The 22,951-nt window shown below is 44.3% G+C and overlaps 2 protein-coding genes across 4 annotated transcripts in view; one reads left to right on the top strand and one right to left on the bottom strand.

The window, feature by feature from the left end:
* The window catches only part of LOC122748444 (zinc finger protein 570-like), a 23,209-nt gene extending 17,430 nt beyond the window's left edge, over nt 1-5,779 (top strand). Inside the window, exon 9 of the mRNA XM_043994076.1 lies at nt 5,652-5,779. Within this exon, the coding sequence (XP_043850011.1) occupies nt 5,652-5,779 (128 nt within the window). The remainder of the gene's footprint in view (nt 1-5,651) is intronic.
* On the bottom strand, nt 4,801-22,951 carry LOC122751861 (gastrula zinc finger protein XlCGF57.1-like). Of its 3 annotated transcripts, none has more exons than XM_043999087.1 (6): nt 22,820-22,951; nt 22,022-22,098; nt 18,915-19,041; nt 18,310-18,405; nt 8,832-8,926; nt 4,801-8,346 (listed from the first exon to the last, which is right to left on the bottom strand). In XM_043999087.1, exons 2-6 carry the CDS (start codon nt 22,073-22,075, stop codon nt 6,835-6,837), a joined length of 1,884 nt encoding a protein of 627 aa, XP_043855022.1. In that variant the 5' UTR covers nt 22,076-22,098; nt 22,820-22,951; the 3' UTR covers nt 4,801-6,834. The 3 variants fall into 3 exon arrangements, with proteins under 3 accessions (XP_043855022.1, XP_043855019.1, XP_043855020.1); XM_043999084.1 differs by lacking the exon at nt 22,820-22,951 and adding an exon at nt 22,644-22,671; XM_043999085.1 differs by lacking the exons at nt 22,022-22,098; nt 22,820-22,951 and adding an exon at nt 21,848-21,960.

Genomic DNA, 22,951 nt, shown 5'->3' with positions numbered 1-22,951 from the left:
ATTTTTAAAAAGTTTAATCTTTATTAATAACATTCTTGAGTCTATATAATGAACAAAACAATAAATCAAGTTCTGACTTGTATCAGTTGCTGATTTGTGAGTTGAAAAATGCTCACAGTGAAGGTGTTAAGTTAGGGGCAGCTAGGTGGTGCGGTGGATAGAGCACTGGCCCTGGAGTCAGAAGTACCTGAGTTCAAATTCAGCCTCAGACACTTAACACTTACTAGCTATGTGACCCTGGGCAAGTCACTTAACCCCAATTGCCTCACTAAAAAAAAAGAAAAAGAAAGTGTTGTCATCTTTCCCAAGTCAGTGAAAGCTGGCCCCAGCACATTCCCATACCCTGTATGCTCTGGAGAACTTTGTACTAGCCTTTTGGACCCTGTAGCTTCTTTAAAGGCTTGGTCCAAGTTCTGCCTCCTACAAGAGAACTATCCTGAATCCTTCAGCTATTTCTGAAGCCCCCTCCCCAATTACCTTGTATATGTCTATCTGTATACATATGATTTCCCCAAGAAGAAATTAAGCTTTAGGAGAGCAGAACTGAACTGGTACTATAGATCTGTTAATCTCCCTTCTAATTTCTGTATGGGTTGATCATAGCATCTCAACACTTAGAAGAGAGTCTAGTAACAGAATCAGCTTTAGAAGGGACACCAGGCATCATCTAATCGAACCCCTAACAGAACAACAACAACACCCTTTACAACATGCTAAAAAGGGGTCATCCAACTTTGGTGTGAAGACCTTCAGTGAGGGCAGGGAACTCGCCATCTTCCAATGCATCCCATTTTACTTTAGGCTACCTCTAATTGTTAGGAAATCTGTCCTTAAATTAAACCTAAATTGATGGTTTCTAACTTCTGATTCAGAAACTGTTAATATACTTTCACCATTGTATATTATGGAATATTTTATTAGATATTTGTATTAATTCCCCACATATATTTAACATGAGAAAGAGATAAATAATGTACTAATTTACAAGCATATTTAAGAAGTAAAGGTTCCCCCCAAATGTCTTTATTTCTCCCTCAGTCATAAATGTAAAAGTTACTCCTTCCATTCTTGTTTTTGTTTTTGTTTTTGAGGGGCAATGGGGGTTAAGTGACTTGCCCAGGGTCACACAGCTAGTGTCAAGTGTCTGAGGTTGGATTTGAACTCAGGTACTCCTGACTCCAGGGCCGGTGCTCTATCCACTGCGCCACCTAGCCGCCCCTACTCCTTCCATTCTTAAAAAACTGATTTGGGGGCAGCTAGATGGCGCAGTGGATAGAGCACCGGCCCTGGAGTCAGGAGTACCTGAGTTCAAATCCAACCTCAGACACTTAACACTTACTAGCTGTGTGACCCTGGGCAAGTCACTTAACCCTAATTGCCTCACTAAAAAACAAACAAACAAAAAAACAAAAACTGATTTGACATTTACATTATATATCTATTTGGAACTCAGTGTGGTACACTGTTGTGAATCTATTTTCTGCCAAAATGCTTCCCAGTTTTGCTAGTAGTTCTTGTCAAATCCTGAGTCCTTCTGTAAGTAGTTTCTTTAGATTAATACTGAATAAGTGCTACTCCTCTAGGTTTACAAGATTTCCCCCCTTAAAACAAAAATAATTTATCTGATCCTCCTTAGCATCTTGATTCCTAAATTTGGGAGTAAATGTCTCTCTTGAAACAAGTGATTCTGTGGCAAATCGGTATTCATGCTAGGGAGGGGGAAAGGAGAAAGTCCTTATACAAAATGCATATATGAAAATCACATTTTTTGAAATCTTTCCACTACAGTCAGGGCTTAAGAGAGTTGGAGACAAGAGTGCTACAAACCTCTAAGACTGAAATCAAACAACTCATGGAGGGTGCTAGGTGGGGGTAGTAACAGCTCTAAAGATAGCTTTTTAGTTTTCCCACTTTTAATATTTAAAACAGGAAAGGCTGAATTTTCTGTTAAAACTAACTTGATTCTTTGGGATCCTAGGGCAGTGAGTAGCAAGGTACTGCTTCTTCTACTCTGAGAACTTCATCTTATGATCTCTAAATGTAAAATGGATTAAATGGGATAAGGGCTGTAGGAGTTGAATTTTCATTTCTTCTATCACTAACATAACATAACATAAGAAGGAAGGATAGAAACATTTATTAAGTAGTTACTATGTGTCAGGGACTGGGTTAAGCACTTTATAAAAATAATCATCTCATTTAATCCTCACCACTCAGAGAGGTAGAAGCTATTGTTATACCTATTTACAAATCTGGAAACAAAAGCAACTTGCCCAGGGTCATACAGCTGTAGGACACATTTGAGGCCAGATTTGAACTCAGGTCTTCCTTTCTCCAGACACAGCACTCTGTGCACTGTGGTGCCCCCTAGCTGCATCTAATAATATGTGGACATCTTATTTGTGATCCAGGTGTATAAGGCCATTTGGATCCACATGAACACAGCTATGAAATCATAATTTTGAAGAAAGGGGAAGTCTTTCTCAGTTGTATTATGAGTGTAAGACCAAAACTGGGTAGAAAAATTATATACACTTGCAACATTAAAAAAACCCCAACAATTTGTAGAAGCACAAGTCATAGCAACCCATGATCCAACAAGCATTTATTAACCATTTGTTATGTACTAGGCACTGTGCTAAGAACTTGAGATACAAAGCAAAAAAAAAAAAAAAAAAAAAAGATCCCTTTCCCCAAGGAGCTCATATTTTAATGAGTTATATAAAGATTAGATGAAATCTTAGAAATGTAATTAATTAAGGTAATCTTAGAAAGACGGCACTAGTAATAGGGAAGCCCTCCTGCAGATGGTGGGATTTGAGTTGGCTATTGTGAGAATCAGAGCTCTGCCCTGTGGAGAAAACATGTGACTTAGCATCCGGAAGTTACATCTATAGAACCACCTGTAGTCATGAAGAAAGCCAAGGAGATTAGGAGAAGAGAGTATTCCAGGCATGACAGAAAGCCAGTATAAAGATGGCATATGGAAATGGAGAGTCATGTGTGAGAAGCAGCAATGAGACCAGCGTAGCTGCGTCCTAGAGAGTGTGGAAGAAAATGAGAAGGCTGTCAGGTCATGAAGGGTTTGAGTACCAAGAAACTTCATATTTGATGCTGGAGGCAAGAGGCAGCATCAAATGGAGGCAATCCATTGGAGATGGGTGATATTACAGTCAGACCTATGGTTTAGGAAAATCACTTTGGCAAGTAGAGCAGGATGGCCATAGGAGCTCCAACTCTCAACAGCTTGGCCATTACCAGCCAAAAGGCCTAGTCTTCTTAATATGGCAAAGAACCATTAAGGCTCTACAATTTTCCTTTTGTAAATGAAGGGGACGGAAACTCAATAGATTTCAAAAGTAACATGAAAGAAAATCACTTTAGGGGCAGCTAGGTGGTGCAGTGGATAAAGCACCAGCCATGGATTCAGGAGGACCTAAAATCAAATTCGGCCTCAGACACTTGACACTTATAAGCTGTGTGACCCTGGGCAAGTCACTTAACCCTCATTGCCCTGCAAAAACAAAAAAGAAAATCATTTTAAACTGAAAACATTCCAATGGTTTTATTAAGAATTTTTTGGTAATATTGTCATTTCAATAATTCACAACTCTATAAGCTGTGTTATCAGTATGCCTGTTTTGCTACAGCCATGCCAGTACTTAATTTGGACACTTTTCAATTTCTTTTGCCAGTTTTGTGGATTTTGTAAAGCAGAGGAGTCAAACTTGCATTCTAGAGGGAGAGCATCAAGAAGCCCTGAAGTGTGGAGTACCCAATTAAAATGTAATTGGGAAGTGTTTAAGAAAATAAATAAAAATACAATTCACTAGAGATTATGCTACTTTATGGTTCTCTGAGTCAAAATACAGGCTGGGATCAGTTTCTCACTTTGACAGCAGATACCACTATTAGTAAATCTGATGTTTTCATTTTAATTCTTTCAAGTAGCAGGGATTTTGAATATCTTTTCTTCTGGTTGTTGATATACTGCTTCTCCTTTGGAAAACTTCCTTATTGCAGAATGGCTTACCCTGCTACAGATTTGTCAGATCCTTATCAATTTCTCATGTCAGACTTTTGTAGAAGACTGTGGAGTGAGGAAAGGGCTCTGTCCAGAAATGACTATGATGCAAAAACAAAGCATCAGTAAAACTTATTGTAAATGTAAATGCAGTTATATACATATATCTGAATACTTCAACTTCTTTGGGGAGGGGGGCAATGAGGGTTATGTGACTTGCCCAGGGTCACAAAGCTAGTAAGTTTCAAGTGTGTGAGGCCAGATTTGAACTCAGGTCCTCCTGAATCCAGGGCTGGTGCTTTATCCACTGCACCACCTAGCTGCCCCTCAACTTCTTTTTAAGAACCAAAATTTTTATTTATTCATTTTAAATTTTATTTTTATTTTTTGTGAGGCAATGAAGGTTAAGTGACTTGCCCAGGTTCACACAGCTAGTAAGTGTCAAGTGTCTGAGGCCAGATTTGAACTCAGGCCCTCCTGAATCCAAAGCCAATGCTTTATTCACTGTGCCACCTAGCTGCCCCAAGAACCAAGATTTTTTTTTAGTGAGGCAATTGGGGTCAAGTGACTTGCCCAGGTTCACACAGCTAGTAAGTGTCAAGTGTCTGAGGCCAGATTTGAACTCAGGCCCTCCTGAATCCAAAGCCGGTGCTTTATTCACTGTGCCACCTAGCTGCCCCAAGAACCAAGTTTTTTTTTTTTTAGTGAGGCAATTGGGGTTAAGTGACTTGCCCAGGGTCACACAGCTAGTAAGTGTTAAGTGTCTGAGGCCGGATTTGAACTGAGGTCCTCCTGAATCCAGGGCCGGTGCTCTATCCACTGTGCCACCTAGCTGCCCCACAAGAACCAAGATTTTTTAAAAATAGTGCTATTATTTGCTATTTAATTGCTACTGATTCTGTAGAGATCACATCAGAAGCACTGACTTGTGTGATTCTATTGCTATGTAGAGGCAGTCAATACACCACAGAGAAGAGGCTCAAAGGAAGAGAGTTTCTTTTCTTTTCTTTTGCAGGGTAATGAGGGTTAAGTGACTTGCCCAGGTTCACACAGCTTGTGTCAAGTATTTGAGGCTGGATTTGAACTCAGGTCCTTCTGAATCCAGCACCTGTGCTTTATTCATTGCGCCAACTAGCTGCCCCAATACAGTTCCTTTTCTCCCCAAACACCACAAACCTTATGACTAGTAACAACTTAGCATCCTTGACTTTCCAGCATTGAGCAAATGGCAGGTTGCCATGATACTTTTCCATCATTCCTAGATCTTTATAGTTCACCTCCAGTATGAATTCATGAATTCAAGGCAGAAGTAGGTACCTAAGAAGTCATTGAGTTCAGGCCTCTCATTTGCTTGGTCTCAGAGAGAGGAAGGGACTTTCATGTAGTTACACAACTCAGAAGTTACTGTGGCAGGATCTGAATCCTGGTCTTCCTGACTCCAAGTCCAGTACACTGTTTACTACACCACACCACATGGTTATTGAAATGTGGTGGCAGAGAGAAAGGGGGAAAATGATCATATTGTTCCTTTCTAGCCACGTGTAATGTTGATTTAGACTGTGAGTCTATTTCAAGTGAAAATGGGCAGTCATGACTAACCCTTATGGATAGCCTTCCCATCCCTCAGTTCTTCTCCAAAGCCAACCAAAAGATGGAGCACCCAAGGCCAATGGCAAAGTAGATTTGAAAGTCTTTGCATCTCCTCCCCTGAAACATAGCAACTCACCCCCAAGGCCAAAGACTGACCAGGTGTGAGCTCAGTGTATTTATGTGTTTTCTATAAATTAAACACTCCTATGGCATATAACAAGGTATGAAATGAAGCTGTTCAGTGGCTTGTCTTCTACATTGCAATAAAGTGGGTTCTCTTTTGATTGAATAATCTTTTTATTTTGCATTAGTTCTCTGACCCTATCACTGAAAGGGTTCAAGTAGTGCTAAAGGCTTTCCCATATTTAATTGCATTTAATGGAGTTTGTCAGTAAGATGTCCTTTCTGGCTGAAGATTCCATAATCATTGTTTTAATGTATTTTTTTCTCAAATATGAGCTCTCTAATATAGTCACACATGAGGCATAGCTGAAGGCTTTCCCATATTCATTCTGGGCAAGGGCTAACCATCCAGTACAGATTCTGTTTTATAAGTTTTCTTCTTTGTAGAAAAGCTTTCCTACATTCATTATATAAACAGAATTTTCTCAGGATCCCAGATTTAGAGTTGGAAGGGACCTCAGAGGCCACTAAGTTCAAATCCCCCATTTCATAGACGAGGAAACTGAGGCTGAGAGAGGTTAAGTAATTTATACAGTGCCACACAGCTAGGAAATCTCTGGGACCACATCTGAACTCAGGTCTTCCTGACTCTAAGGACAGAACTTTATCCACTGGTCCACCTAGTTGCCTCCTTAGCATTCTCCCTTGTATCAATTCTCATGTTTGCAAAGTGATGACCTCTGGCTAAAGTTTTCCAAATTCATAACACTCAAAGGGTTTCTCTCAAATATGAGTTCTGATGGTCAGTAAAGTGGCCTTTTCAGGTGAAGGCTTTCTCCACAATTATATCTTTTTTTTTGTTTGTTTGGTGAGGTAATTGGGGTTAAGTGACTTGCCCAGGATCACAGAGCTAGTAAGTGTCAAGTGTCTGAGGCCGGATTTGAACTCAGGTCCTCCTGACTCCAGGGCCGGTGCGGCACCTAGCTTCCCCTTCCCCCACAATTATATCTTAATGGTTTCATTCCAGTACAATTCTCTGAATTTTCTGATGTTCATTAAACTGAGATTGGTAATGAAATATTTCCCATTAATTATCCTCAAAGGGTTCCTGTCCAGAATGAATTATCTGATGTACAATAAATGAAAGAGTTTCCAAATTCATTGTAGTTAAAACGTTTCTCTCCTGTATGAATTTTCTGATGCTTAATAAATGATGATCTCTTACTGAAGCTTTCCCCACATTCTGTACACTCAAAAGATTTCCTTCTGGTATGGGTTCTCTGATGTACAGTAAGCTGAGATCTGTTGTAGTATGCTTTCCCACATTCATTACACTCAAAGGGTTTCTCTCCTGTATGAATTCTCTGATGTGAAATAAGGGATGATTTCCAGCTGAAGTTTTTCCAACAATCAGTACATTCAAAGGGTTTCTCCCCAGTGTGGGTTCTCTGGTGTTTAATAAGTGATGACCTCTGGTTGAAGTTTTTTCCACATTCTCCACACTCAAAGGGTTTCTCTCCAGTATGAATTCTCTGATGTGAAATAAGTGATGACCTCAGGCTGAAGTTTTTCCCACATTCTGCACACTCAAAGGGTTTCTCTCCAGTATGAATTCTCTTATGTTCAGTAAAGTGAGATTTGTTGTAAAAGGCTTTCCCACATTCAGTGCACTCAAAGGGTTTCTCTCCAGTGTGAATTCTCTGGTGCTGAATAAGTGATGATCTCACAGTGAAATTTTTTCCACATTCAATACACTCAAAGGGTTTCTCACCAGTATGAATTCTCCGGTGTTCAGTAAGTTGAGATCTTCTGTAGAAGGCTTTCCCACATTCATTACACAAGAAGGTTTTGTCTCCAGTATGAATTCTCTTATGTAAAATGAGCTGAGATTTGTCATAGAAGGCTCTCCCACATTCATTGCAAGTGAAAGCTTTTTTTCCAGTATGAATACTCAGATGAGAAGTGAGTGAAGATCTTTGGCTAAAGTTTTTCCCACATTCATTACATTCAAAGGGCTTTTCTCCAGTGTGGATTCTCTGATGGGAAATAAGAGATGACCTCTGGCTAAAGTTTTTCCCACATTCGTTACATTCAAAGGGTTTTTCTCCAGTATGGATTCTCTGATGGGAAATAAGTGATGACTTCAAGCTAAAGTTTTTTCCACATTCCTTACATTCAAATGGTTTCTCTCCTGTATGAATTCTCTGATGCACAGTAAGCTGAGATTTGTTGTAGAAGGCTTTCCCACATTCATTACACTCAAAGGGTTTATTGCCAGTGTGAATTCTCTGATGGGAAATAAGGGATGACCTTTGGTTGAAGTTTTTCCCACATTCACTACATTCAAAGAGTTTCTGTTCAGTATAAATTCTGTGACACGCACCAAGTTTACACTCCCACTGAAAGGCTTTGTTGCATTTATTAGACTTAAGGGGTTCCTTCCCCATGTGGGCTTTCTCATGTAGGAGAAAAGCTTTCCCTGACTCATTTAAAAGATGGAATTTCTTCTGAGTGTGAATTTTCTGGTAATCATTAGGGCTTCCCAAATGGCTGAAAGCTTTCTCACTTTCTCTGAATTTGCAGAGTCCCTCACCAGTATTAATTATTTCCTATAAAAGAAAGCAGGAATTATTAATGAAGGCTTCCCAGCATCAATTACACTCACAGAGTTTCTCTTCCAGTGTGTATTCTCTAATAGAAAGATATGCTCTGTTTTACTTAAGGTTTTCTCTAGTCCAGAAGTCTGTGAAATGCATTATGGCCTTGGTTTTTCAAGGAATGGATTTCTATATTTATTGGCCTTACAAAACATCTTACCTAAAAATACTGTATCATAGCTAAAAACTGTCTGCAGCTCTGTCCAAGTATGTCATATTGACAATGTTTGACCCCAGACTGTAACTTCCCCCAAATGTACTGAATTCAGGGACACCCATCTTATCACAAGTGTTTCCTGGAGGGAATTCTGACCCATACCTGATGTAACCCATTTCTCTTTATGTAACCCATTTCTCTTTGTTCCCTATTTGCTGCTTGCCTAAACTGAAATCACATTCCCAGTTTATCTGAGCACTCTGCCATCCCCAAGACCAACCTCTTGTAATCTCTCCTGAGAGGATACTGTCAGGTGAATGGTCTGATGCACAGCTGGGTCCTTGGTGTCACGTTGCTGTTCCTGACAGAGGGACTCTGAAGGAAATAAAAAAAGTCAATATTCACTTGTATCTGATCAATGCAAAAGAGAACTGTTCAACATTTCAAGTGTGAGGCTCTGTTCCATCAAGGTGAATAATGAGTAAGATTAATCAAAACACTGTAAAACACAGAACATTGATATAGGGGCATTGAAACCGAAAGGGGCTAAGCAGGGGTAACAGAGAACCTCAATCATCAGAACTAAGTGAATTACATTCAAAAACACCAAAAGCATTTAGTTTGCTAGATGGTGTTTAATAAATGCATCTCCCCCATCGTTTAATTGTTTTTTTCTATAAGAGGTAACATTCTGTACAAGAAGAGGAGGCAGGCCAGATTGGGAACTAAAGGTGATAATAAAAACAAAAGATATCAGTGATGTTTTAATGCTCTTAGAAAGCTTGTCCAAGAACTATCCCTAGTAAATGTCTTTTTAAAGCTAATGAGCAGAGTGGCCAGTACAGATACCAGGAACATTCCAGTAAAGAGAAGACATCTTTGTTTTTTCTGAAGATTCAGCTCTTTAGATGTGGCCAACTTAATGACCATTCTTTGGTTCCAGGATTCAATAACTTCCTTATCTACCTAACTGCAAGGACCACAGCTCTCCACCTCTCCTACAAGAAAAAATATGAAGGATTTTACCAAGTGTTTTGGGGAAATCCAGGTAAACTCTATCTTCAGCATTTCCTTGATATACTAGGTTAGTAAACTTGTCCCCCAAAAAGGAAATAAAGTTAGGTTAAGAATAACCATTTAAAAAAAGTTTTATTTAAATCTTTGGTTTTTTAATCACCTTAATTTTTTAATTTATTGGAGTAGTAACTGGCATTTGTATAGCTCTTTAAGGTTTGCAAAAGGCTTTATAAACTTTATCTGATTTGATCCTCACATCAATGCTGGGAAGTAAATGCTGTCATTATCCCCATTTTACAAATGAGGAAACTGTGGCAGAGGTTAAGTGACTTGCTCCAAGTCACACAAGAATCATGTGAGGCTGCATTTGAATTCATGTCTTCTAGACTTCAGGCCCCACACTCTGTGTACTGTGGTGCCCCTTAGCTGACTATCATATCCTTCTCTCCTATCTAAAAAGCCTCCTTATAGGAAGAATAAAAAAAGTGGGGATGGCAGAGTGCTTCAGCAAAATTAAGCAATGTATGAATGGAGTCCTACAGCATCTGGCATGATCTGCGTACTTCTGATCAACAGGCAGCCAGGTAGCACGGTTGGTGGAGCACTGGTCTGGAGTCAGAAAGACCTGAATTCAAAACCAGCCCCCAGTATTTAATGGACATTTGATCCTTGGCAAGTTCCTTAGCTTCCCTGTGACAGCACCCATGTCCCAGGGTTACTGTGAAGATCAGATGAGATGGTGTTGTAAAATGCTTTGCAAACTTTAAAGTCATCTACAAATGCTAGCTCTTACTTTTATTGTCATTATTGCTATTTTCATCACGTTCTCTCCATATGGTTACTACCCAACTCTTTAAAAATATCCTTTGACCATTTATCAACTGGAGATATTGGGTATCTTTAAAGGCAGAGCCATGGTAGAAAAGTAGAGGAAGCACTAAGCTGAGCTCTACTAACACTTCTCCCTATACAACTTTAAAATAATGCCTCAAGTCAAATTCTGGAGCAGCAGAGCTAACAAAAGGCTAGGGTGAGACATTTTTCTGGGAGATGGACAGGAGAGGTTTGTTGACAGAAGAGTGGAAGCCTGTCTGGACCACTGGCAGCAGTGGTGGGCTATGAAGGCAACTACAATAGCAGCTACAGCAGCAGTTTCAGGAACTCTCAGCCCAGAAAAAGGAAGAAGGTCAGGCAACTGGTCAGAAAGAGATTCCAAGGTACCTTTTGTTGTCACTGGGTGCTGCTGGCACTAACTGGCAATTCAACTTCCCACACTCAGTTCTGGGTCATAGTTCTAAGGTTGAAAGGAGTACTAGCACATGTGGCTGCAGGTGACCAAGGGCCCTTCCTGGGTAATGAGCACTGATCAGAAAAGCAGTGACTACATCTGTCCAAATTACACCACTGTGAAAGCACCAAAAAATTACAAACCCTCAAGACTAGCTTTGAAAATACCAGTGCTTCCCACCCTAAGGTAGCAGAGCCCAACTTTTACATAAATTTCAGTCAAGAAAAAGGCTGAAAAAATGAGCAAACAAGTAAAAAGGAATAAACATAAAAATCCACTATGGTGGCAGGGAAAATCAAGACATAAACTCAGAAGAAGACAACAATCTACAAGCAAAGGCTCAAAGAAAACTGAAGTGGACATCAGCCCAACGAGAATTCCCGGAAGAGCCAAAGAAAGAGCAAAAGAACTTGATTTTAAAAATAAATATGTGGTAGAGGAAAAATCAGGGAAAGAAATTAAAGTCAAGCAAGAAAATTATGAAGAGAATTCACAATTTGGTAAAAGACACAAAAACAATACTGAAGAAAATGAAAGAATAGGTCAAATAGAGAAAGAGGCACAAAAACTCACTAAAGAAAATAATTCCTTAGAGAAAAGAATTTGACAAATCACAACTACTGACTCCATCAGACATCAAGAAACCTAAGAAGGCATATGAATTGAAGCAAAGGGAAGTGAGCAGAACCAAGAGAACACTGTATACCATAACAGGAATGCTGTAATAATGATCAACTGTGAAACACTTAGCTACTCTGATCAATACAGTGGTTCAAAATAATCCTGAAGGACTCATGATGAAAACTCCTATCTATCTCCAGGGAGAACTGATGGAATCTGAGTGCAAACTGAAGCAAATTTTTTCTCTCTTAATTTTTCTGCCTTTTTTTTTTTTTTGCAACATGACTATATGGAGATGCATTTTGCATGATTTTTTTTTTTAACGGGGCAATGGGGGTTAAGTGACTTGTCCAGGGTCACACAGCTAGTTAGTGTCAAGTGTCTAAGGCCAGATTTGAACTCGGGTACTCCTGAATCCAAGGCCAGTGCTTAATCCACATTTTGCATGATTTCACATGTATTAATTGATATCACATTGCTTTCATTCTCAATGGGTGAGGGAAAGGCTAGACAGAGGGAAAGAATCTGGAAAATGTTGCACAACGAAAGTATAACTGTGAAAAAAGGTTTTCAAAAAAGAGATCCATTGATCTAATTAACTAAAAAATGCTAAAAAGAAATTAATCATATATAATTTCTCTCACCAAAACATTAATTTATTAATCATTTGAAAGAAGTGTTTAAATATGCTTCATTACATTTAAATTCATAATAAAATGTTTAAAAATTTTTTTTACCTTTTTCACACTTTAAAAATTTCTGGTTTACATATACTTAATAATTTTAATGATAATAATAACACATAAGCACTTACTATGTGCCAAGAACTGTGCTAAACACTTTAAAAATATGATTTCATTTGATCTTCATAACACCCTAGGAGGGAGGTGCTATTACGATCCACATTTTATAGTTGAAGAAACTAAGACAAACAGAGTTAACTGACTTGCCCAGTGTCACACAGATAATAAGTATCTGAGACCACATTTGAACTCAGGTCTGACTCTAGGCTCCATTCATTGTACCATCTAGATGTGTGTTCATATATTACATGCCCTATTCAATAATAATATAACATAATAATTATATTATATTTTAGTACAGTAGCAATGCATATAGTAATAAAACTATAAATATATGTACATACACACACACACACACACACACACACACACACACACACACCCCTATATCAGAATGCCTGCTCCACATTTTTTACTGACAGGCATATATGAACAAAACACTCTGGAGTCAATGACCAAGACAATGGACAACATGCATAACACAAAATGGTATACATGACAATGAAATGTGCAGTGGCTAAAACTGGACTCACGAGGAATTCTGGAGAATAAACTCCTGGGGAACATGTGCTACTTTCAAATACTTTACAATACTCTATTTGTACTGATTCCCTATTTAACATGAGAATCTCTAATCAGACAATTATTGGAGACATTTGATGCAATGCCCCACCCCCAAGTAAAACTCACTTTTTACAGTGCCTGAATTTTGTTTTTATAAAACCTTTTCAATTCACTATCTTTCATAATCCCCTCTCTCCCTTGTGTGGTTAAGAATACCTTTGCTAGGAGTAGTATACCGAGAACTCTATTATAAAGCAGGAATCACCAGGAAATGCCTGGTACTTAAGGAGGCACAATTGGGACCACACGTGCTTTAGAAGCCAGAATGGTTGGTGGTTTGGTTGTCATCCTTCATTCTCGCATTTTTGTTTTTGTGGGGCAATGAGAGTTAAGTGACTTGCCCAGGATCACACAGCTAGTAAGTGTCAAGTGTCTGAGGCCCGATTTGAACTCAGGCCTTCCTGAATCCAAGGCCAGTACTTCATCTACTGCACCACCTAGATGCCCCGTTGTTCTTCATTCTCAGAGACAAACAAAATGACCACTTTGTGCAACCATTTGTAGCTGATGAGAACAATATAAACTCAGAAGGCTCTACCACACATCATGTACAAATAATCTAGGGGTGGCTAGATGGCGCAGTGGATAGAGCACCGGCCCTGGAGTCAGGAGTACCTGAGTTCAAATCCGGCCTCAGACACTTAACACTTACTAGCTGTGTGACCCTGGGCAAGTCACTTAACCCCAATTGCCTCACTAAAAAAAAAAAAATCTATATGAGCATGTGAAATGGAGATGACTCTAAATTTTCTCATTTCACGTTTCTTTTGAGCTACTACAATTTGGTTTTCTCATAGAGCACCTTGCCTCCTTCAATGTGGGCACATCATGCTGGGTGGTCCTGGGCCAGGGTCTCCCATGTCTTACAATTGATTCCAGAGTTCTTCAGAGAGACCTTAAGAATGTTCTCATATTGCTTCTTCTAACTTCCATGTAAGTACTTGCCCTGTGTGAGCTCTCCATAAAAGTTTTTTAGGCAAAGGTACATTTGGCATTTGAACAATGTGGCCAGCCTATCAGAATTGCACTCTCTGCAGTAGATTGAATGCTTGGCAGTTTAGTTCAAGGGAAGACCTTAGTGTCCAGCACCTCATCCTGCCAGGTGATCTTCAGAACCTTCTAAGACAATTCAAATGGAAGCGATTGAGTTTCCTGGCTTGGCACTGGTTTACTGTCTAGGATTATAGGCATACACCAATGAAGCCAGCACAATGGTTCTGTAGACCTTTAGTTTGGTAAGCAGCCTAATACCTCTTCTCTCCCACACTTTCCTTTGGAGCCTCTTAAACACTGAGCTACCTCTGGCAATGCATACATCAACCTCATTATCAATGTGTATATCTCTGAAAAACATACTGCCAAGGTAAGTGAACTTATCCACAGCATTCAAAATATCTCCATTTGCTGTAACTGATGGTTCCACATATGGATGGTGTGGTGCTGGCTGGTGGAGCACCTGTGTTTTCTTGGTGTTAACTGTTAGGTCAAAATTAGCACAAGCAGCAGAGAATCGATCCATACTTTGTTGTGTCTCAGTCTCAGAGGCTACACTGAGTGCACAGTCATTTGTAAACAAAAAAGTGATGCACCAACTCTCCCTCCACTTTAGTCTTGACTTGTAGCCTTTTTAAGTTGAAGAACTTATTATCAGTGTGGAAGCTGATCTTGAAGCCATGTCCATCCTTGCTGAAGGCATCTGATAATATTGGTGTAAACATCATGCTAAAAAGCACGGGAGCAAGGACAGCCTTGCTTCAATCCAGTGGTGACTGGGAAAGTGTGAGAACATTATCCATTGTCCAGAATCCGGGCAAGCCTGCCCTCATGAAACTGATGCACAAGAGTGATGAGCTTCTCTGGGCATGATCTTGAACAAGCCTTCACAATTGGCAGTATCAAAGGCCTTGGTCTGATCAATGAGCTTTGTTTTCTATTCTTGGCATTTCTCCTGGAGTTACTGAGCAGCAAATACCATATTCCTTAACCCTTTCTGAAGCCACACTGGCTCTCAGGTAGATGACCATCTTCCAAGTCAGGGACCAGCCTATTAAAGAGGACTCTGGCAAGAATCTTGCCAGCAGTGACTAAGAGAAGACTTCCCTGTGATTGTCACAGAACAATCTATTTCCTTTTCTTTCACAGAAATGGACAACGGAGGCATCCTTGAACTCCTGGTGGATAATCTCTTGCCATATAACCCACAACAGTTCAGTCAGCTTTTGCATGAGTAGCAGAAGCCCTGCCTTGTAAATCTCTGCTAGAGTCAGATCCAAGTGCTTTGCCACAGGAGAGGAGACTAATGACACTCAAAACCTCTCCTTCCTTTGAAAACTTGGAGAGGGACTGCCTTCAACCTGAGATAAACTGCCAATGGCTTCAGCATTGAGTGACGCCAGTCGGTTGAGAATATCATAGAAGTGTTCAGCCCATCCCTTCACAATCATGTGCTTATAACTAATCAATGTAGCTCCATCAACAATGAGCAGCTGAGATGCCCCATAAACAGCTTTCAGGGCATCATAAAAGTGGTTTGGATTGTTCCTATCAGTGTAAAACTCAATTTCATCTGCCTTCTTCCTGAGCCTCTTGCATCTCTCTTCCAAGTTATATAAGGAACACATTCAAACTTATAAAATAAAAGCCATTCCCCAATTGATAAATAGTTAAAGCATGTGAACAGGCAGTTTTCCAAGGAAACTGCATACAGCTGTATGAAAAAATGCCTCAAATCAGTAATAATTTGAGAAACATAAATTAAAGCAACTCTGGGTTTTCCTCCTCACACCCATCAGATTGGTAATGGTGACAAAAATGAAAAATGACAAATGCTGGCAGGGTTGTGGAAAAACAGGCACATTGCTGCTTTACTGGTGGAACTATCCAGCTATTCCCAAAAATAATTTAGAATAGGCTCCCAAAGTTACGTTAAGTGTGCATACCCTTGACCAAGCAATACTACTACAAAGCACATGTCCCAGAGAGATCAAACAAAGAAAAAGATTCCTGTATATGGAAGTGTTTGTAGCAGCTCTTTTTTTGCAGTAGCCCAAAATTAAAAACTAAGCAAGTCCTCATCAAGTAAGGAATGGTTGGGCCACTTGTCACACATGAACATAGCAGAATACCTTTGTGCCAAAGGAAGGGTGAAGGGCATGATTTCAGAGACACCGGGGACAATCTGGATGAGTTGAGGAAAAGGAAGGGAGCAGGGCCAGACAGTTGAAAAGAGGACAAGGACTATCAATGTAAAAGCCCCTTCCAATTCCGGACCATTTCCCGAGGATCAGTGAGGAAGCATGCTGTCCCCCTCCTGACAAGGGGCTTGAGGTACAGAATGACACACATGCTTTTGGAGGTGGCCAATGTGGGCATTTGGCTTCGCTCTGCATAGTTGTGACCAGGGTTTCATTTTTTGTTTTCCTTTCTAAATGGGGGAGATGTGGTGATGGTGGTGAGAGGGAAAGAATAAATTCACATTAATTGAAAATCATTTTTAAAAGATCTATTCCATTTCACTTTTCTGTCAGTATTTGGAGCCGGCCATGGCTCAGTGCCTTCTGAGTCTTCTTGAAGAAAGGCTTCATGACGCAGAGGCCTGGGGGCCTCCTGGGCCACCTACAAAGCTTGGCCTCTCGCCTTCCTGAGTTCTTCTCAGACTGAGTTAACTAGCATTGATTAAGTACCTACTATGTCCCAGGCACTGGGCTAAGGACCACAGACACAAAGAGAGGGAAAAACCCCAGTCCTTGCTTTTAAGGGACCACATGCAAACACCTCTGTTCAAACAAGACACAGGCAGGATAAACAAATGGAAAACACTGGAATTAAAGGGGGTGGGGAAGACTTCCTGAAGAATGTGGAATTTTGGCTGAGATCTAAAAGAAGGCACATTGTCAGGGCAGAGAGGAGCAAGAACGTTCCAAGTAAGGGGAACAGAGAAAATGCTGGGAGCCCAGGGATGGAGGGTCTTGTTTGTAGAATGGCAAAAGGCCACTGTCACCCCCAGGGAAGCCAGGGGGGCTTTCCCTTCAATGGCCCAGGGGATGAAGCTCAACCATCTATGCCATCTCCCGGCAGCCGAGAATACAGGAGACTTTCCTGGCTTCTCCTGGGCACACAGCACATGTCTCTGATGGGGGTGTCACCAAGGTCAAGGCTGAGATGGGGAACCTGCACCCAAATGAATCAAGGCCGCATCCTGGTTGGACAACCTTTCTGTGACACGGTGCCCAAGTCTCTCATTTCGTCCCTCACCAGACAGGTCTGAGTCAGGCCTGTTTGCCACCTCCCTTGCCTATTTCTGACTTGGCACTGAAGTAGCTGATTATCAGAGTCTGATGATGGGATTGGATGAGTTTTATCGAGGTCTTTGGAGGACTCGCCAAACACTTGATACTGGGCAACAGAGAGGCTCAGGACAACTGCTGCCATTTTGACAATGGCCTCTCACGGCCACTGGGCTCAGGACCACCCTGACCTCTCACGGCCCTTGGGCTCAGGACCACTCTGACCTCTCATGGCCCTTGGGCTCAGGACCACTCTGACCCCACCAATGCCTTTCCTTGCTTCTCAAAGGAAATTCCATGAGCCAAGGCTCCATCGAGAGGCTCAGGTTGGAAGGAAAGGCCCTCTCCGAGGGGAACGTGGATTAGCTCACCCAGACTCAAGGCAAGAGGGTGTTCTCTTAAGGGAATGGCAAGGAGAGGAGAAGAGAAAGGGGAGTGCTCCTCATCTTAGGGGCTGATGTGCCCGTTGTACCAGGTCCGTGAAGCACGCCAGTAGAGAAATCACGACAGGGTGGGCCACGGGAAGGCAGCATCAGCCAGATGAGAGATAAGAAAGCTAGCAGATGAGCTCGGACCCCTCTGAAGCTGTGCTCCCGGGGGCAGCAGGACCAGATGGAGGCCAGACTCGAGGGGGCCTAAGGGGCTTCATGCAGCAGGGCCAACGACTCCTAACTCCTGCTGCTTTCCCCCCATCCTATCTGGCCCCAGTCGTCCCAACAGTGCAGCTTTCTGGAATTCAGTAACTAATCTGGGGAAAGTAAGTGAATTCCTATGGTCTCCCCCAGAGCAGGGCTGAGTACTTAACCTGGGACCCCAGACTGCCAAGGGGCCGTGGCAGATGTCAGAAGGGAACATCAATAAGCCACAGCAGAGACAGACAGGACTCCATCTGCTTCCTTCAGCTTATCCTCACAAGTCACGGTCCTGAGGCTTGAGTAAGTGAAAATGATTGATTGTCCAAGAAGACATGGACAGAAGAGGAGAAAAAACTCAAATATCCAGCATCTACCAGTAAACTTGTTTCATGCCAAGCCCGGGCTCAGGCGCTTTGGGGAGAGCTGCCCCATAGCTGCTGCCCGCCGGGCCTCCCATCCGCCCGCCCACCTGTCACTGACTCACCTGGGCCAGGCTCTCTTGGGACCGCCCCCTCCAGCATCCAGGGAGCTTCTCCTCTCTCCAACCGGGAGATCACATCCGGCTTCAGAACTGGGAGCCCTGATCACAGGGAGAGAAATGAGGAAGGTCCTGAGACAGAAAACCAGCCCAGGATCCCATCTTGGCCCCCTTCTCTGCAGGGAAAAGAGGCCATGCTGAGAGGTCCCAGAGGCCGGGCTCATGCCCTTACAGGGATGGAGTTCAGATCTAGTTGGGACTCAGAGAGACCATTGATTCACTGACCTCTCTCCCTGCCAAGAGGAGAGGACCTTGTCATGTCCTGGGACAGACCAAGAACCTTTGCCCTGGGAAGACAGAGCGTTGGGAGGCCAGACCTTCAAAGCCAGGACAATGAAGGGGCAGGACATCCACCCACAACAGGCCAAGCTTCTCCCTCAGGCACAGAGAGCAGAGACAGCTTCTAGGATCTTCCCCCAGTCTGTGCCCCATCACCGCAGAGAAAGCCCAGCTTAGGAGAGCTCATGTGTCACCACTTGGAGTTTGCATAGTGAGAAGTAGAGACATCCCAGTGTTCAGAGCCCTGCTCAAGGGAGAGGGGGTGTCCTTACCCAGGAAAAGGAGGTTCTCAAAGGTCTCCAGCATCACCTCCCGGTACAGGGCCCTCTGGGCAAGGTCCAGGTGGCTCCACTCCTCCCAGGTAAAGTGCACGGCCACGTCCCGGAACGTCACCATTTCCTGAAATGTCCAACACATCTCTTCTTACCCAGGGACCTTCCTCTCCTGGCTCCTGGGGGACACAGGGAAGGGAGAGGAAGAAACCAGGGGAGAGCATCTCTTGGCAGTCAGAGTTTGAAGCTATCCATGAAATGCATCTGCTGCGTCCCTTCCTATAAAGAACCCAAGCCTCATTTCGGACTAGATTCCCAGGCATGGAGATGGTTGGCCATTACTGCTCTAGCTTACTTTTTTTTTTTTTTTTTGCATGGGGCAGTGAGGGTTAAGTGACTTGCCCAGGGTCACACAGCTAGTGTCAAGTGTTGGAGGCTGGAATCAAACTCAGGTCCTCCTGAATCCAGGGCCGGTGCTTTATCCACTGCGCCACCTAGCTGCCCCACTGCTCTAGCTTACTGAACCCCAAAATGCCATCTTCCAAAGGAGGCCCCAGCACATCCTGCCCTTTGGTCTGAAAGCCCTGAATGACACAATCAACACCATTGGCCACCATCTTCTGGTGAGGTACTCAACTGGAACCCTGTATTCATATTCAGGTGATTGCTGGTGTTCCTGTTCATTAGATTAGAATACTAATTTCCAGTTAGCTGTAGCCTAGCAAGTCATCAGTCTCCGTCCCTGGTCATCTCATTCTGGGGAGATTTACTTAAAAAACCAGAGTGAGGAAACTGAAGCGCAAGCTCTCCTTGTCTCCAGTCAAGAACAGGCATCTCTCTGCCTGCCTGCCTGTCTCTGTCCCCTTCTGTCTCTCTGTCTCTCTCTTTCTGTCTTTATCTCTCTCTGTCTCTCTCTCTGTTTCTCTCTCTCTGTCTCTCTGTCTCTGTCTCTGTCTCTGTCTCTCTCTCTCACACACACACACACACACACACACACACACACACACACACACACACACATGCGCTCAGAGAACACTGCTCCTTAAGCATCTGGACTTGGAATAAATCCTTCCCCATTTCTTTGAACAAATCTCTGTCAAACATCCCCCACAGTAGGAAGGGATGAAGGGGACACCCCCACAGAAGCCCAGAAGGGCTGAGGCAGAGTGAGGCCAGCAGAGCCAAGAAGATGGGAGCCGTGGGGTGACTGTGACAGCAGAAGGACATGGAGCCCAGGACAGCTGGAAGTCAGTGTTGTGAAATTGCAAAGAGAAAGTGGCCCTGAGAAGAGACAGGTAAGATGCCCCCAAACCCCACTTTCTTGGCAGGGGCAGGGCAGGGGACCTTGTGTGAGCAACACTGCCACAGACACTTTTTGGTGCATAGAGTAATCAGTGCTTCTGGGGTTTTCCTCTTCTTCCTGGCTCCCCAGAAGGGGGATGGGAAAGAGGAGGGCTCAGCAGTTCTACACATTTAGGGGCCTAACAGAACTTGAAATCAAGAACCATGAAAACCAGCCGGGGTGACTACACCAATGTGAATGGAGAGCACTGAAAAGGGAAACTGAGGGCTGTGCAGCTCTGCTGAGCAAGCCTGGCTTGGAAGAGGAGGGAGAAAAGAGCCTGCTTCCTATGGGGGGGAGGGGCTGCAGAGACATTCGGAGATGAAGGTGATGAAAGAAAAAGAATTCAGTGCCTGGGTCTGGGTGATGAGGAGGATGGAGCACCCACTGGGGCTCCCTGGGTGGTTGGCACACAGGGAGGGGGGCAGGTTCCCTAGTCTTACAGAAAGGTATCATGAGATTAGGCCGAGGGGTAGGTAGAAAGGGCATTACAGGAATCTGGAATAAGGAGGACAGAAAGAGGGGAAGGGAGGAAGCGTTTATACGGCACCTACTGTGTGCCAAGCAGCACCTACTGTGTGTCAAAGCTAACCACTCTCCCATTTTTGTCTCACTGCATCCTCCCAACCCCCCTGAAAGGGACGGATTGTTATGAGCTCCATTTTGCAGTTGGGGGAAGTGAGGCAGACAGAGGGGAAGTTACTTGCCCAGAGTCTCACATCTAGGCATTCTGAGGCTGGATTTGAACTCAGGGCTTCTTCCACTGCTCCACCAGCTGCCCCTAATGAGGCCACTGGATGGAGAGTCCAGAAAGGCTGAAATACAAGTCATCTGGAGGAGGGCAGGAAGGTGAGCCCAGGTCAGAGGGAGCCTTGGGTTTGGGGCTTGGGCAGTGATAGAAGAAGGCCCACAGGTTAATAAAGCTCAAACACCTCTCTCAGAGCGGAGCTGGCTCAGTCCAGGATGGTCTGCCCCGTGATGTCCAGTCAGGGTTCAAATCCTGCTTCTGACATTTATGACTTGAGTGACCTTGGGCAAGTCCCTTCATTTCTCTGGCCTCAGTTTCCCTCTGTAAAATGAGGGGGCCAGGGGCAGCTCGGTGGTGCAGTGGATAAAGCACCAGCCCTGGATTCAGGAGGACCTGAGTTCAAATCCGGCCTCAGACACTTGACACTTACTAGCTGTGTGACCCTGGGCAAGTCACTTAACCCCAATTGCCTCACCAAAAAAAAAAAAAAAAAAGGATGCTAAAATGAGGGGGCCAGGCTCAATGACCTCAGGGGTCCCTACCAGCTCTAGATGTGGATGGACCCAGCTCCTTCTGACCCCCAAAACTCCTCCTGGCCACCACCAGCACAGCGCCCCCATTCAAATGTCACCTCCTTGAAAGCCCCAGTGGTGCTCTTGCTTTTGTATCTATATCCCTCGCTCTCAGCCCTGGCCTGGCATATTAATACTCTTCCATCCACCCCTCCATCCATCAGTTCCCTCATTTATCTGTCCGTCCACCCACTCATTGATCCATCCATCCATCCACCCCCCCACCCAGCTTCATTCGTTCCTCCATGCATGCGTTCATTCATTCACTCACTCATTCGTTCATAGCTGAACATCCATTGCTAACATTTCTGGTTGTCCTTTGGTCCTTCCACTTGTGTCCAGCTCTCCGTACCCCGCCTAGGTGTGCTTTGCTCTTTCCTTCTCCAGCTCCCTTTACAGATGAGTAAACTGAGGCGGGGGGCGGCGGGGAGGGGGCCGACCTCACCTGGGGCCCAGCTGTCCAGCCCGTGGGAGTCCGGGCTCCAGCCTCTCTGTCCATGCTCTCGGAGGAAGAAGGCAGGGCTGCGGGGGACAGAGAAGATTGAGGGGGGCCCCCAGCAGCAAGCACTATACCCCTCCAAGCCTTGGCCCCGTGCCCAGAGGGCCCCCGCCCCCCACTCTGCACCCCCCCCCCAGTCAGGAGCTTGCACAGGTACACTTTCAGGTCTGGGGGGAGGGGTGGAGAACAGGCAGGGGGCACGGGGGGGGGGGCACGGGAGGGGCTGGCACAGAGCTTCGAAGATCAATGCCCCCCAAAGGCCTGAGGCCTTGGGCACGGCAGGGGCAAAGGCGCGGAGGCGGGAGATGGCGGGTGGGGCGGAGGATGCAGGAGGGCCGAGCCCTGGGAGTGTTCGGGCCCCCACTCCCATCGGAGCCTCCCAGCTCCCCGCCAGGGCTCCTAGCTCTGTGCTGGGGCTCCCCCTCGCGGTCCACGGGGAGCCAGGTAAGGTTCTTGAGCAGGGGAGGCGCTGTGCGGGGACAGGCTCCGCCTTCCAGCGGGCCCCTCCCAGAAGGCACCGCGCCCACGCTCGCCCTCACCCCCATTCCCTGGCCCCGCCCGCACTCACCTCCCAAGAGCCCAGCAGCCGCGGCGGCAGCGGCTCCTCTCAGGCCGCAAGAGCCCAGGACGCATGCGTACTTCCCTTCCTCTCCCCCACCCCCCTCGTTCTCCGTCCACACTAAGGAACGGAAGGCCGACCCCACGCACTGAGTCTGCGAGCAGGGAGTGCCTGAACTACCCTACCCAGAATGCAATGTGGTGCTGCGGGCCCACGTGAGAAATGGAGCCAGACCACAGGATGACGACACCAGAACGGAGGCCAATAGACATAATGCTGGGGCCGCAACCATGAGCTGCGGGTGCGCAAGGCTCCCC

Source organism: Dromiciops gliroides, chromosome 3 (assembly GCF_019393635.1).
Source record: "Dromiciops gliroides isolate mDroGli1 chromosome 3, mDroGli1.pri, whole genome shotgun sequence".
Classification (NCBI taxonomy): domain Eukaryota; kingdom Metazoa; phylum Chordata; class Mammalia; order Microbiotheria; family Microbiotheriidae; genus Dromiciops; species Dromiciops gliroides.
The sequence above is the reverse complement of the archived record's forward strand: the minus strand, read 5'-3'. Positions and strand labels throughout refer to the sequence as shown.